The 15,278-nt window shown below is 46.9% G+C and overlaps 2 protein-coding genes across 7 annotated transcripts in view; one reads left to right on the top strand and one right to left on the bottom strand.

Moving 5' to 3' along the window:
• Mrnip (MRN complex interacting protein) overlaps positions 1-3,343 on the top strand; it is a 16,824-nt gene extending 13,481 nt beyond the window's left edge. For 2 of the 4 annotated variants that reach the window (XM_026412307.2, XM_026412306.2), the window contains exons 6-7: positions 419-506; positions 2,394-3,343. In XM_026412307.2, coding sequence (XP_026268092.1) covers positions 419-506; positions 2,394-2,876 — 571 coding nt within the window. In that variant the 3' untranslated portion in view covers positions 2,877-3,343. The other 2 variants (XM_026412308.2, XM_077801465.1) reach the window with 1 other exon arrangement.
• Positions 3,073-15,278, bottom strand: Sqstm1 (sequestosome 1). Of its 3 annotated transcripts, none has more exons than XM_026412303.2 (8): positions 15,025-15,278; positions 12,524-12,619; positions 11,827-12,056; positions 11,587-11,728; positions 10,732-10,812; positions 6,279-6,493; positions 5,741-5,936; positions 3,073-3,877 (listed from the first exon to the last, which is right to left on the bottom strand). In XM_026412303.2, the coding sequence occupies exons 1-8, from the start codon at positions 15,227-15,229 to the stop codon at positions 3,720-3,722; spliced, it is 1,323 nt and encodes a 440-aa protein (XP_026268088.1). In that variant the 5' UTR covers positions 15,230-15,278; the 3' UTR covers positions 3,073-3,719. The 3 variants fall into 3 exon arrangements, with proteins under 3 accessions (XP_026268088.1, XP_026268089.1, XP_026268090.1); XM_026412305.2 differs by having other exon boundaries at positions 3,836-4,049; XM_026412304.2 differs by lacking the exon at positions 10,732-10,812.

Genomic DNA, 15,278 nt, shown 5'->3' with positions numbered 1-15,278 from the left:
TCTCAGATTATACAGAAATTGGAGAGAATCATTAAGGGCAAGGTTGACAAAGTGAACTGTGGCCAGAATGACCAATGTGCCTGGGAGCTTGGAAGCAAAGACCTCAGACTTTCAGGGTTTCTCTTCCTCTAAATTTCCTGTTTCAGTGAGTGTTCTAGAAGTCGCTTTAGGCTAAGCACTGAGGATGGCTTCTCAGGGTAGGTGCTTTCAGGAGGTAGATTCTAGTTTCAAATAAGATCATTCTAACAAGAAGATATAGGGCAGAAAAATGGACTGCCTGGACTGTTGCTGGGCAGCCACCTGGGAAGCTGTAAGGGATATGAGGTTCCTCCCTAGCCTGGGTCAGGCCAGATGACCATGGAGTTTGGCTCTGGGAAAACTGGTTGTTGACAGCACATGATAGCACTTTCTCTGCCAGGAAATGGAGCCAGAGCACAGACCACCCTCCTCAGAGCCTTGTTGTCCAGGATTCAGATGATGCTGAAGTCACCTTGGAATCCCAGGAGGTCAGTGATGAAGAATAATATTTCTCTTCTGATCCCATCATCACTGAGCTTACATAGGAGAGAGAGAGAGCGAGCATGTGCGCGTGCACACGCACACACAGAGATTGAACTCAGGGCCTTGGGCATGCTAAGCATCTCTACCACTCAGCAAATCTACCCGTGGAATTTTTCTTGTTTTATAACTTGATTTGTAAGGGTGGGGGTTGTTTTTTCGTTTTAGTTTTTTGGTAATGGGGATTGAACCCAGAAACGTTTTCCCACTAAACTACGCCCCTAGTCCTTTTTAAGTTGCCAACGCTGGCATTGGACTTGAAATCCTCCTGCAGCCTCCCACGTCACTGAGATTACAGGCAGGCATGTGGCAATATGCCCAGCAAGATTTGGGGTTTTTTTGAAATAGGATCTTGCTGTATTGACTTGGTTTTTCTCAAAATCATGGGCTCAAGTGATCCTCATACCTCAGCTTCCCAAGTGGCTGCTGTATATGTCTGAGCCACTGTACCCAGCCCAACCTGGGGATTTTTCTTTTCCATTTAAAGCCAACACCTTTCTCTGGTCCATATCCTATATCCCTCCCATGTTCATACATCTTCATCCTGCAAAGGGGAGATCTCTGTTCACCTGCCCTGGATCTCCTGTGCATTTGCCCTGCCCCAGCTGTACACTCCCTCCTCCCAGGCACTCTTCTCACTGAGGATGTTTTCCTAATGCTTAGGACCTAGCAGGCCCCTCTGCACATTCAGCACTTCAGAGTGTAGCACTGTGGTGGGAGCCCAAGGAATTAGGCAGAGGAACTCTCCTCAGTCACTGCTTATTGCTCTGATGACATCAGTTAAGATCTGCTATGCCTGGCTTCAGACTATGCAAAACATGGCTCATAGTCAAGAAACAAAGTCCAAACTTTGTTGTTGCATGAATTAGTTACCCCAGGTAGGTTTGTGGCCCTGAATATTCTAGATTACAGAATAACAGTAGTAAGTTATCTAATCTAGTGCCAGTCCCTGGGCTGTAAATTTTAATCTCACCATAGCCTGTTGTCATTTTAAAAGCAAGGAACTAAAGCTTGCAAAGGTTCAGTTGAGGTCACAGCAAGTTCAGCAGCAAAGCCATGATTAAGCATCAAGACCAGTTTCTTCCCTTGTCTGGGAAGTGACATTATAGACACCCACCACCTCTACTTTCAAATCCCTTTGCAGGAGCTGGGCACAGTGGTGCACACCTGTAATCTCAGCAGCTCAGGAGATCATGCATTCAAAGCCAGCCTCAGCAAAAGAGAGGCACTAAGCAACTCAGTGAGACCCTGTCTCTAAATAAAATACAAAATAGGGCTGGGATGTGGCTCAGTGGTTGAGTACCCCTGAGTTCAATTATTTGGTATCTTCCGCCCCCAAAAAAGTCCTTTTGTAGGTATTGAAACTAACTTTCAATGCATCTTTGGTTCCTGAAGTGGGAGAAGCCAGGCCAAGCACCTCTTTCATACCTCTCAGTGAACTACTTAACATAGTTGTTTTCATGTCTCTGGATATTTCCATCTGGCCAGGAGTAAGCAGGCTGGCGTCTCTGTCCTCTCTAGACAGTCTCTAAGTCCTTCCCGCTCACATCTCCTTTCAGGAACCCCTGACTTGATCTGAAAGTCTCCAATGGATGGGTCACCTAATGACATGAAGATGTCTTTCTGGGAAACCTGGTCCTGTGATTTAGCAGAAGATTGGGGTGAGGTGGAGGGTGTTTATTTACTTTGCTTTGCTAAATGTCAAAATCAAGGCATGTTCCAGCCCTCCAGAGTAGTAAGTAGGAGAGCTTAAAGCACAAGGGTCAGCACCCAGGCAGAAGTGAGGCAGTAGCAGTGTGGAGCCTGATGGAAGCCATTTCTGATTTCTCACCCAGGGATATACTGGCCTGACCAGGACCGGGGAGCGAGACAGCAACCACTCCCTCCAGAACTCTGTGCACTGCAACACCAGGGAGCTTAGTTTTCCTCGGTGGAAACTACCCAGTCCTGCGCCACAGGTTCAGGCCCCATCTTCTAAATGGGCACGGTTTCTCCTTTCACCTGGGAACAGCTCACTTGTGGACACAGAAGTGCCAAGACCATTGCACAGTGGCTCTGGGTCAGCCAGCCCAACACAGGCTGAACCAGGTACCCCTAGGACTGAGACTCCAAGGGAAGGCAACCTCAGCAGGCCCACCACCACCATCCAGTTTCCTCAGGCCACATACACTCCCATGTCCAGACCTAGGCCTTGCAGGAATTCCCCTCAGCAGTCATGGAGCACAGGGACTCCTCTGGTCCAGGAGGTAGAGAGGGCCCAACCTGTGCAACTATGTAGTCTCTTTACAACAGGGGAAGACTTTGATGATGATCTGTAAATTGAGATGATCATAACTGTAGTATTTAGAGTCATGTGTTACATGTGCCCATTTCCTCTACTATGCCACAGAAACAGAATTCCTGAGGTGCTTTTAAAGGAGTGTAATCTGAGAACAACCAAGAGTAGACAATAAACATTACTGTAAAACAGGTATTTCTCTCATCGGCAACCAATAGGAAGGACATCATTGTCAATTAAAGTGCTTGTACCGTTTAATTATAGGTTGTTTACAAATCAGATAACAGGATGGCTACAAAGGAATTTTCTTACTTTAAAAGCAGATGACACATTTGGAAATGAAAAAATTAGAGCAGTCATGACACAAGGAGGCATAATCAATAAAAAACACAGCTCAGACCTCCCTTCTGAGCCCATCTAGTACCAAGCAGGAAACCCACAACCCAGCTACCCGCCATCCCTGGTACTCCTATAGAAGCCTCCTCCATTTGCTCCCTGACAACTTTCTCATTTGTTGAAAAATAAATGTCAGTGTATTATTAATCATTTTTTAAAAAGAAAAAGCAGAAAGCCATTAGGCAAGACATATTCCGAACTGCTGGTGTGATGCTGGCAGGAAGAGAAGGAGTATGCAGGCATGTCCTTGCCCTCCCCAGCCAGGGCAAGGCCTTGGAGAGGGCAAGCTGCTTCTGTTTCTCACACACTTGGAACTCTCCCTTCATGTCACTTGTCCCACTGCCCTGAATGACTTCATGCATCCCCACCCATGGATTCTGGAAGAAGAATGCTGATAAATTGGCCCTTACAGAGGCCCTGCTGTTCTATGCTAACTCAATGCAACTATGAGACAAAAAAGGAGTATGGGATAGATACACAAATGTTGTCACAATGGCGGTGGGTGTTTCGAATACTGGATAGTATCCAGAGCAGCCCCAATGTCGTAATTTTTGGTCTGTAGAAGCCTGGTGAGCCAGCCGCCTTCATCCGAGAACCCCATGGACAGCATCTGAGAAAGCGACTCAATCAGCCGGGGGTCAGCCTCTGCCAAACACAATCCAGAAACCATAAGAGAACATCACTGAGCCCCACCTGACCCCAGACACAGCAGCATTCTGACCTTCACCAGCAAGCACCTAGTATCTTCTGAGGGCCAACCTTTCCATGGGATCCTTTACTCTCAGGAACCCTCAGAGTCAGGTTCAGCAAGCTTTTCCTTTATAAAGGAAGAATAAAATGTTTAGATAATAAACATTTTAGGCTTGCCTTAAAAAGGTGGGGGGGAGGGGCGCACTGGTGATTGAACTCCTAGATATTTTTTTTTTAACCACTGGGCTATATCCCCAGCCCTTTTTGAGACAGGGTCTAAGTTGCTTAGGGCCTCACTAAATTGCTGAGGCTTCAAACTTGCAATCTTCCTGCCTCAGCCTTCACTGGGATTACAGGTACACACCACCGTGCCTGACTTATGCTTGCTTTGCAGTCTTGCCACCTCTCGCCACTATAAACAGATATGTAAACAAAAGAATATGCTTGTGTTCCAATAAAACCACTGCCAGGCATGGTGGCGCACACCTACAGTCACAGCCATTAGGGAGGCTAGAGCAGGAGGATCACTTGAGTCCAGGAGCTCAGAGCCAACATAGGCAACACACTGATACCCTATCTTAAAACACATGCGCACACGTGCACACACACACCCTTTATTTACAATGATTTTTTTATGTGGTGTTGAGGATCAAACCCAGTGCCTCACACGTGGTAGGCAAGCACTTTACCACTGAGCCACCTCCGGAGCCCCAACGCTGAAATTTTAATCTCAAAGTCAAATATCTTTAACTTTCTCCCAACCATTTAAAAATGCAAAAATAATTCATATATAGGTCAGTTTGCTACCCCTGTATTCTTAGGCAGAGAAGATACATATTAGAGCTCAAGAGTTGAATATGGCCTAGAGATAATTTACTCAACATCAGTATGACAAGTAGGAGTCATAGCTGGGTATATCAACTGCTTCTCTAATTCAGGGTGTTCGCTCTACAATGCTACATTCTCCACCATGCCCTGCTTTCTATGCTGTGTACTTCCCATGTTGGCCTCCACCTTATCCCCATAGGGATCTTAGCAGTGACCCCATGAGATAACAGTGCGGATGGTCCAAGTCCAATGACAAACCCAGTGCAGGCTTCTGTTATCACATTTGACCCCAGCACTTTTTGTGTTTCTATTTTAAGATTGGTTGTCATGGGCTGGGGTTGTAGCTCAGTGGTAGAGTGATTGCCTAGCATGTGTCAAGCACTGGGTTCAATCCTCAGCACCACATAAAAATGAATAAATAAAATTAAAGTATGTGTCCATCCACAACTAAAAAATAAAAAAGACTGAGTGTCATTAGGTTGCTGAGGCTAGCCTTGAACTTGTAATCCTCCTACCTCAGCCTCCCAAAAAGTTGGGATTATCAGCATGTGTCATGGTACACATATCACATCTGTCTTAACTCTTGGTCTGGAGTTAAGTTTTAGAAATTACTAAAATTAATCAATAAAAAAAAATTACTAAAATTAATCAATAAAAAAAATATTACTAAAATTAGCTTAGTTTATTATCTCACTCAGGATGGACATGAGAGGACAAAACCAACTCCTACTTTTCTTTCATGTCAGTAAACAAGCCCAGAGTAGAAGCCATGCCATTCTTTTGATTGTGTGGCTGAAATCAGATGACAGGACGCTCTCAAACAAACCTGAAATCAGGGGTTGGGGTTGTGGCTCAGTAGTAGATTTGCTCGCCTAATATGTGTGAGACACTGGCTTCAATCCTCAGTACCACATAAAAATAAAATAAAAGATATTGTGTCCATCTACTACTAAAAAATATTAAAAAAAAAAAACACCTGAAATCACTTACCTGGTGGAAGATGTGGGTACAAAGCAGCTTCCTTCAGCCCTGTGGGTCCTTCCTGGGAAGGGTCCAGAGAGCTTGGCCCTTCTGATTCTGGCATCTGTAGAGACTGCAGTTCACCTGTAGATGGGTCCACTTCTTTTGAAGACAAATGAGTCCAGTCCTCATCCCCTCCCGAACAGTTATCAGACTCCATCTGTTCCTGGAATATACCTCACCATGAGCATACAAAAGACATATGACAGGCAACCTGACCACACCACAAATTCCTAGAAGAGACCATGTGGATGGAGGTGGGGCTGGTTATCTGCCTGTCAGGCTGGCAAGGAATTACAGGCAACAGTGACCTGCTCGCAAAGAACAAGTATTTTTTCTTTACAAAGTTCTAGCAGAAGATTCACAGAGTAAATTAATGCCACAGACATGACCCTGGAACAGTGATGGGGCCCCTCAGGCTGCATAAGTGCTGTGGATGAGGCTGAAGGACAGAGGCAGAAGGCACTAGGTCAGTCAGTTTCAGTTGGAAGGAAGGGAGCAGGCCTACCTCAGGCTGCCCCATCGACTCCAGGGCTATCTTTTTCATTTGCTCTGCCAGCGATTGTGCCATACCCTCGCCATTCCCATCTGGTTTGTTGGGTTCAGAAGAGCAGCTGCTTGGCTGAGAACTACACTTGTCTTCCATGCTGGAACTTTCTGGGGAGACAGGTGTCAGGCGGCTTCGTTTCCCTCCATGCTCCACATCAATATCAACTTCAATACCTAAAGGCAGAGGAGGAAACAAAAGCTATGAAATCCCAATGACCTACCTGCAGATAAGATCTCAGTGTGCTGGGCAGGGTTTGGTGGTGCACTCCTATAATCCCAGCAGCTCAGGAAGCTGAGCCAGGATTGCAAGTTCAAGGCCAGCCTAGACAACTTAGTGAGACCCTGTCTCAAAATTAAAAACAAAAGATCTCAGTGTGTTGGGAGACTGTGGTCTTAGGAAACTCTTACACTCCTGCACTGCATGAGGGTTGGGCCTGTGGCACTCAAGCCCATCTCAGGGGCTGACCTGCTTCTCCCAATAGTATGGTTCCAAATCCTCTTGAACTTCTAGAAATACTCTGCTGTCATCCACTATACTGGACCTTTCCCTTCTTCCAACTTAGTAAAACATTAACTTCAGTTAACATTCAAGGTCAATGAAGCCTGAAATCCCACAGAAAGACCTTGTTTTTCCTAATCAAGCAGGGCAAAGGGCTGCATAGCAGGCAGGGCCAGACTCTGAGGACAGGGTGAGGGCCCAATACTACATGTGGCCAGAAGGCCCCAGCCATGGTGCTAGAGACATGACACATTGTGTCTGCGTGTAGGGGCCTCATGACAGGACAGATACAAATTCAAACTCTAGTATTCAGGTCTGGAAGGCAGGCAGACCATGCAAGCTCAATGTGCAGCCTATGAGGCTAGACAGGCTGCTCTCTGGGAAGGGACACAGCTCCTACAAAAAAACAACCTTCTCCTTTCTCCTTCATCCTGGAAGTGCCCTTTCTCTCCCTCCTTCCTATATGCCCCTGCTTTCTTTCTTTTTCCTTTTTTTTTTTTTTTTTGCAGGACCAGGGAATTGAACACAGGGGCACTTTACCACTGAGCTACATCCTCAGCTCTTATATTTTTATTTTAAGACAGGGTCTTGCTAAAGCTGAGTCTGGTCTTGAACTTGCCTACCTCAGCCTCAGCCTCCCAAATTGCTGGAATTACAGGAGTGTGCCATGACCCTGGCCGATCATTTTATGAGTATGGAATTCTAGGTTGAAAATCATTTTAGCTCAACATTTGAAACTCACTGGTTGTTCTACTGTCTTCACGCTGTGTTCTTTCTATTCCCAAGCTTTTGGAGTTTCAGAAGCCCTTCTGTTCCCAGGGCTCTAGTAAGTTTTGATGTGGGACTTGCCTCCAGAGACAATGGAATTACAAGCATGTGCCACCAAGCCCAGCTTGCTTTATACCTTTTTGCATGACCTCTCCTTACTGTTACTTTAGAAGAATTTGCAGAAAGATTGGGCTGAGGGTGTATAGCTCAATGGTCCAGGACTTGTCTAGCACATGCAAGACCCTGGGTTCAATCCCCAGTACCACAAAGAAAAAAAAAAAAGTTTTTTTTTTTCATTCCAACTTTTCATTATGAAGATTCAGACAAACAGAAAAGTTGAAAGAATAGTACAAAGAACACTTATAATTTCCATCTTTTTTCAAATGGGTGAAGGATGCATATCTCCTATGAAAGGATCAGAGGAATTATAGAATTAGAGGTTCCACAACTGGATAATGAAACCCTGAGATTTCATTCACTGTAAGAATGTTCCAAGGCCGGGCATGGTGTCACACATCTGTAATCTGGGAGGCTGAGATGGAAGAATCACGAGTTCAAAGCCAGCCTCGGCAATAACAAGGCACTAAGCAACTCAGTGAGACCCTGTCTTAAATAAAATACAAGATAGGGGTGGGGAGGTGGCTCAGTGCTTGAGTGCCCCTGAATTCAATCCCCTGGTACAAAAAAAAAAAAAGAATGTTCCATAGTCTGTGGCCTGCCGCCCCCAAAACCTGTGTGTGCATTTATGATGAAAAGGGCCCTGCTGCTTTGTATTCCAGATGTCAATGACTTCTGAGCCAGGAGCACTACTGGCCTTAATGCTATTCTCATTGGCTCTCATGGACCTGCCAAAGGCAGGCCTTGCTCTTTACCTGAATTCACCAACTCACTGCACACACACTGCCTTCTGGAAGGTCACTGCTAACTCCTTCCCCTTTGGGGGCCTCTGCTCTGGGAACTGTTCCTTCAAGGCGGTTAACACGTGAGTGGCCTACATTTAGTTCCTCATAGACAAAGGAAAGGAAAATACTCATGACTTCAATATCCGAGTCCAAGCTGTTCCTTAAATGGCTCACCTCGATTAAAAATACCCATATTTTCTGGAAACTTTCCTTGGTTTGTAGAGTTCCAGGCTCCTCCCTAGATAGGAAAAAGCCTATTCCATTCACTTCAAAGACCTGCAAAAATCTTCTACTTCCAAAATATCTCTGAGCACTTCCAGAAATTACTCCCAGAGGTGCTAAGTGGGGAATCCAGTTGAGTCCATCAGCATAGATGGGTCTCAGTGGGTCCCAGAGTGACCCAGGAAGCCTCCAAAACACAGAGATCCCAACCAAGACCTACTTACTGTAAACAAGGAGGGTAAGAGCCAGGAGATTGGAACTATTTCAAATAGTTCCAATCCAGACTTGGTTTTGTAACTTCCCTCAATGGCTTTTTATTCTGTTTAAGGACTTTGTTTTTCAAAATAATTTTATTAGGGCTTCAGGTAATGCTCAGTGATAAAGTGTTTGCAAGGCTCTGGGTTTAAAAAATTTCTTGTAGCACTCAGGATCAAACCCCACTCATAGATGCAAAATAAGTGCTCTACTCCAGGGCTGCATCCCCAGCCCTTTTTATTTTAAAGATGGGGCCTAATGAAGTTGCCCAAGCTAGGCTCAAACCTGTGATCTTCCTGCCTCTTTCTCTCAAATAGCTGAGATTATATTAATAATACTTTTAATAATTTCTACCCACCAAAATGTATATCCAAAAAAAAACCTTTATTGGTGATTTTGATTCTCACCATGGCTTGAGAACCAATGCTGATTTACTTATCTTCCTGAGAAGCTGTCCACAGTCCCTAAAAGCCATTTTATGGATGAACATCCTTCAAACCTTAACTAACATCTTTCAAACCATGACAATGGCCTAAGTGAGTGGCAGACAGGGTCTGCACTTATCTCCCAATTACAACCTGATTACTGCTCTACTATGTCCTCCCCTTTGGAAGCCTTAAGAATACCAATTCTAGGGCTGAGGGTATAGATCAGCAATAGTATGCTTATCTAGCATGTGCTTGGGTTCCATCCCTAGCACCACAAAAAAGAAAGTTCTAGCTGAGCATGTTGGTGTACACCTGTAATCCCAGCAATTCAGGAGAAGGCAGGAGGATCCTAAGTTTGAGGCCAGCTTGGTCAACTTAGCAAGACACTATCTCAAAATAAAAAATAAAAAGAGCTGGAGATGTAGTTCAGTGGTAGAATACTCCTGGGTTCAATCCCTAGAACTGGAGAAAAAACAGAATGTCCTTAGGTTAGAGGAGATCTCAGTAGCAGCCATAGGATGAAGTGGCTGGTGGGGACTGGGTACCCCTTAATCAGCATTCTTTCAGACTTTGGACAGGCTCCAGGTGCAATGATGAGTTCTCTCTTCATTTGCAATCCTGGATCCATCAGAATCTCAAACCAGAAGTTGCCTGCCTTAGCCAGTTCTCTTTGTTACAAAGCTTAGCCCAATAACACCTACTTCCTGGCTCTAAAAGGATGTGGCACATGCTTCCGAAAGACTCAGAGATATTCCACGGGAGCCCATGCCTAGGGTCAGGTCACAGCAGTCTTGGAAGGGCACACTGCATTCACCCACCCCACCTACCTACTAGTCTGTGCCCAGAAGTACCAGAACCTAGTATCAACAAGAGGACCTAACTCCGTTATCTCCTTTTCCCCCATACTAGCACTCTGGTAGCACTCAGGTATCACCCAGGAAATGGTTGGGGTTTGCAAACAAAAAGGAAACAAGCATAAAAAAGCATCTCAACTAAGTACTACTCAAATCCTCAGATCCAAATGCCAAAACTCAGCTTACAGAAAATTCAGATATTTGTTCCCGACAGACAGAAGTTGAAAGCCAGCCCACCTCCATATCAGGATTATCCCATTGAAATAGTCACTAATTCCACTTCACTTGGAAAGATCAAGAATTTGTCAGGGTATTTGACCTTGAGATACCCAGGATACAAAGGCTGAGTGAGGTTACAAAACCATGCCAGTAGATTGCCCATTCCTCTACAGCATTTCTGGTGAAAGTTGAACAAAGGCCACGTGCGCACAGAGTCACCAAACCACTCAGCTGATCTTCAAGAGGAACAAGAAAGCTCACTTACCCAGAGGGCTAAGGGCAGCTGCCACGCTCTCCCCTACATTCTTGAGGAAATTCACACTGGGATCCTCCGATGGACCAGAAGCTTTTGTTTTTACAAACAAAAATATTTTTAAGTCAATACTTTTGATACCCTTACAGTCCCAGCACCTTCATGACAAGGTCCCTATCATCCCAGGTAGTCTCCATCCTGGACAACTTGTCCCAGCAGCCCACACTTGGCACTTCTCTTCCTCCCACTCTGTGCTCCTCATGCCTACATGGGCCACGTCCTGGGCCTCTCTGTCCTCTCTGACCCTTGTGTTCCATAACCCTGCAGGATATTGACCAGGTCCTAGATATGCCACTTAAAATCAAACATTCCCAGAGGATGAGATGAATCCAAGGACACAGTAAAAAAATCAGAATGAAACCAGAATCCCAAATTTTAGAATACAAACCTATTTTTAAGTTTTTAACTTTGTGATTGTGTTTTGTTTTGTAGTACTGACTTTCCTGACAGCTACCTCAAAAGATGGAAGTACACATCAGAGATCCCGGGGCTGGGAGGGCCTCCCTACCTATACCTCAAGGGCATCTCAGGAGGGCAGCCTGGTAAGGCAGGAAGGGACATGCGGTGAAATTGGTAGCCTTGGGCACTTAGGCACCTAGGTTTTCCCATTTGTCAAATGGAAATGATACTCTATAAGACTCTTAGGATTAAATGACATTTGAGCCCCCACTGTGGGCATAGCAGGAATTCAGGACAAGGGGAAGACTTGGCTAAGGGTCCTGCAGCTCTGCTGGCCCTTCCACAGAGCACATGGGCTGCCTGGCTACTCTCCTACCATTCAAAAGCCAGTTCAGACACCAGGCTCACCTGATTCTGCCGAGGGGTGGGGGCGGGTATCTCCCGCTCGAGGAGGACGCGGGCTCCAGTTTCCTGGTGGACCCATCTCCCAGCCTGGCCACCCGAAATGCCCATGTTTCAACTTCCGGAGCCAGCGGCTATGAGAGAAGCCCTGGGGAGGAGTAAGCAAAGGGATATTGCAGTGAGGGTCCAGGGTCACAGGCTCCTATCACCCTGAACTTACCCCAGGGCTACAGAGGGCCTGCTTACCTCAGAATAGTGCCCAAAGGGGCTGGGGAACACAAGTTTGCTATGCTCCCTGTGCATGCCCTTCCCCTCACAGACACCACATAGGTCATAGTCTGGGCACACACTGCACTTATAACGAGTTCCCACGACAGGCCCATTACAACCATCACAGATCACATTGGGGTGCACCATGCTGCGGGGTGCCTCCTGAGCACATGGGGCACGGTGGTCTCGCCGACACTCCTTCTTCTCTGCAGGGAGAGGAGAGAGAGAGAGCAGTTAAGTGAGGCCTCCCTGAAGGCCTCCCCTTCCATTGTTACTATAGGGCTGTCAAAGTCAGCAAGATTCCAATCCTACTGAGTCTACTCGGAATTCAGGTCTTCAGGTGACAGCAGTAGAGCAACCTAAGAACCTACTAGGAGCTCCCCAGGCCCTGAGCCAATTAACCAGGCACATATAGCCCAGGCAGCAGAAGAGCAGTTGAAAGCCTGGCCTTTATCTTTGGCCTTGGTCCTGATCAAAACCTCATGGCATCAGACCCCATTCCCTAGGGAGAACATGGACTCAAAGAGGATCAGGTCAGATGTAGGGATATATTTACATGTCCCTGTCTTAGACAATCCTCAGTTTCCTACCCCTTCTTTGGAAGAAAGTCAAGCTCTATTTTTACTCAGCAGGAAGCACCTGGTATTGGGCAGTACCCCAGATCAGCCTTTACCTTTAATGTAGATGCGGAAGATGTCTTCCTTCACGTAGGACATGGCCATTGTCAGCTCCTCATCACTGGAAAAGGCAACCAAGTCTCCATCCTCATCTAGATTGTTTAAAAGACAGCACCTCAGGGCTGGGGATGTGGCTTAATGGTAAACACTTGCCTAGCATGCCCTGAGTTCGATCCCCAACACCACCAAAAAACAAAAACAAAACCAGCACTTGAGCTCCCAGGCTTCTCAACTGGACATAAGTTACTGAAATGTGCTCATGCCAGTGCTGAAGGGTCACTTGTGAGACTCTAAACCTTGAGCCAGGGGAAGCAAAGGCAAGAGACGAGATTGCCCATTCTCTCTGCCACTACCTAGACAGTTAAGATCTCTAGCCTAGAACCTGGACACAGCTACATGCAGAAGGCAGAGCACATGTACACAGAAGCAGCAGCAACAGCTATCTGCCTGCCATTCAGCCTCTAGGCCAGCTGATCCTTCAGAAAGATGCCCCTTCAGTCCACACCTAACCAGGCCCAGACCCATCTTCAGTTGTGGAAGATCCCTCATGCCCTGCTCTTGAAAGTCCTTTCTCCAAGCAAGGCCTTGGGCTTTAGGAGTAAAAGAGATTACCCCATCTGCCTGCATCCCCCCTGAACAATGCTTTAAAAAAAAAAAAAGTATTGTTATATGGTAAGTACTTTTATGTTAGCTCAAATGATTTTAAAGCATCATCATGCAGGCCAAACCACACAATATATCTGAAGGCTGGGGTGGGCATGGAGGTACACACCAGCTACTAAAGAAGCTGGAGCAGGAGGATTACTGGAGCCCAGGAGTTCAAGACCAGACTATGCAACATACTAAGACCCTATCTAAAACACAACCACCAAAAAAGACTAGGTTTACATCTGTAGGCTGAGCCAGGCCTATAAGCCCAAGACAACAATTATCTACCCTGAGAACAGGGGCAGCCCCAAAAGATGGAAACAACGCAAGTGCCAACCAACTAAAGATCAGATACACAAAATGTGGCATATCAACACAATGGAATATTATCCTATAACTGTGGAACTTTTTTGGAGGGGAGGGGTGGGAGGTGCTAGGGATTGAACTCAGGGACACTTTACCCCTGAACTAAATCCCCAGCCCTTTTTTTCATTTCTATGAGTCAGGTCCTAGTTGCTGAGGCTGGCCTTGAACTTGAGTATCCTCTTGCCTCAGCCTCCCAAGATGCTGGAATTACAGGAGTGGGCCATAGCCTTGGCTCAGTGAACACATTTTGCTTAAGTGAAAAATACCTTTGCAAGACTCCATTTTAAGACTTCATTTAAAGACTTCATTTATATAAAATTTCCAGAGCAGGGAAATGAATAAAGTAGATTAGTGGTTGCCTGGGGCTGGGAAAGATGGGATGATGGGGATGAATAAGATGGAGTTTATTAGGGCTGGGGCTCAGTGATAGCGCACTTGCCTGTGCCTAGCATGTGTGAGGCACTGGGTTTCTCAGCGCCGCATATAAATAAAATAAAGGACTATCAACAACTAAATAAATAAATATATGGAGTTATAAGGTGATGAGGTTTCTAATACTGATTTTGATGATGGCTCTACAAACCTGAATCCAAAAAAAAAATCCTCATAGAACCATACGCTCTAAATGGGTGAGTTATATGGTATGTAAGTTATAACTCAATAAATTATCACACAGAAAAAATTTTTTTTCAAGAACAGAGACTGGCAAGTACAGCCCTTCTGAGGGAGGTTCCAGCACCGACCCCACCCAGGGGCGGGCCTTGGCCTGCCCCTTCCAGCCACAACAACATTCCCTAACCCCACCTCCCCGCAGCCATCGACCACACACAGCAAAAAACGAGTTTTGGGGGGGGGGGGGTCTCAAGAACGTTTTGATCGCCTCCTTCTCTCCACAGCCTGTATCAAACCTGGCCACAGGCGTTATTCGATCTGTCCCTGATCTCTCTCCCATCGTCATGCTGGAGCCCGCCAAAAGGAGCCCACAGGAACAGGCCGCACTACCCTGACTCCTTCGCACCCACACGCTTGTTTACCCTCAGCCCTTCCTCCACGTCTGCTCTACCCGGGCTCTTCCGGGGTATTATCTGAACCCACGACCTGGCGTTAGCAGGACCAGACTAGGCAGCGAGATGTCAGTGTAACCTGAGTGTCTGCCTGACCACCCTGTCCCCACGGGGAGCCAGAGAGGACGCCCCGGCGCGTCCTTGCCAAGATCTGCAACATCATGGCGGGGGGATGGGTGACACCTTGCGCCCCCAGGCCTTAAAGCCCCGCCGGGAGAACCTGACCGCACCCAGGCTTGGTTAGCAGAGCCTTGGTTACCAGACTGACACCCGAAGCCCAACTGGCGACCCACGCAGGCCACCGCCCACCCAAAGAGTGGCCAAGGCAGTCCTCCGCCACAGCCCAGTACGCATCCACGAGAAGGAAGGAGGCAGTCACCCCGGCCCTCGCCAGCGTCACCGCCCCCTGGCCCGCTCACCGCGGTAGTGCGCCTGGAAGCCACCCGGACGCAGCGCGGGGAACAGGGCGGCGACCCGGCTCAGTAGCCGCTCGCAGGGCCCTGGGCCGGCAGCGGCCTCGGCTTCCGCCTCAGGCTCAGGGCCGAAACAGAAGCTGAAGCGGCGGATCTCACGCGCTGCTTCCTCCTTGCCCAAAAGGTAGGCCTTCACGGTGAGCGACGCCATTACCGCAGATCTAACAACAGGAACACAGCTGGGTTGCGACCGCCGCGGT

This window comes from Urocitellus parryii, chromosome 1 (genome assembly GCF_045843805.1).
Source record: "Urocitellus parryii isolate mUroPar1 chromosome 1, mUroPar1.hap1, whole genome shotgun sequence".
Taxonomy (NCBI): domain Eukaryota; kingdom Metazoa; phylum Chordata; class Mammalia; order Rodentia; family Sciuridae; genus Urocitellus; species Urocitellus parryii.
The sequence above is the reverse complement of the archived record's forward strand: the minus strand, read 5'-3'. Positions and strand labels throughout refer to the sequence as shown.

Bases quoted from the DNA above. Each gene is read 5' to 3' on its own strand.
- Sqstm1 (XM_026412303.2), bottom strand. From the start codon at position 15,229: ATGGCGTCGCTCACCGTGAAGGCCTACCTTTTGGGCAAGGAGGAAGCA. The intron at 11,729-11,826 runs GTAAGCAGGCCC...ACTCCTCCCCAG, and splicing joins CCTTTGGGCACTATTCTGAG to GGCTTCTCTCATAGCCGCTG. The intron at 6,494-10,731 runs GTAAGTGAGCTT...CTCTGCCTTTAG, and splicing joins AGCTGCCCTTAGCCCTCTGG to GTATTGAAGTTGATATTGAT.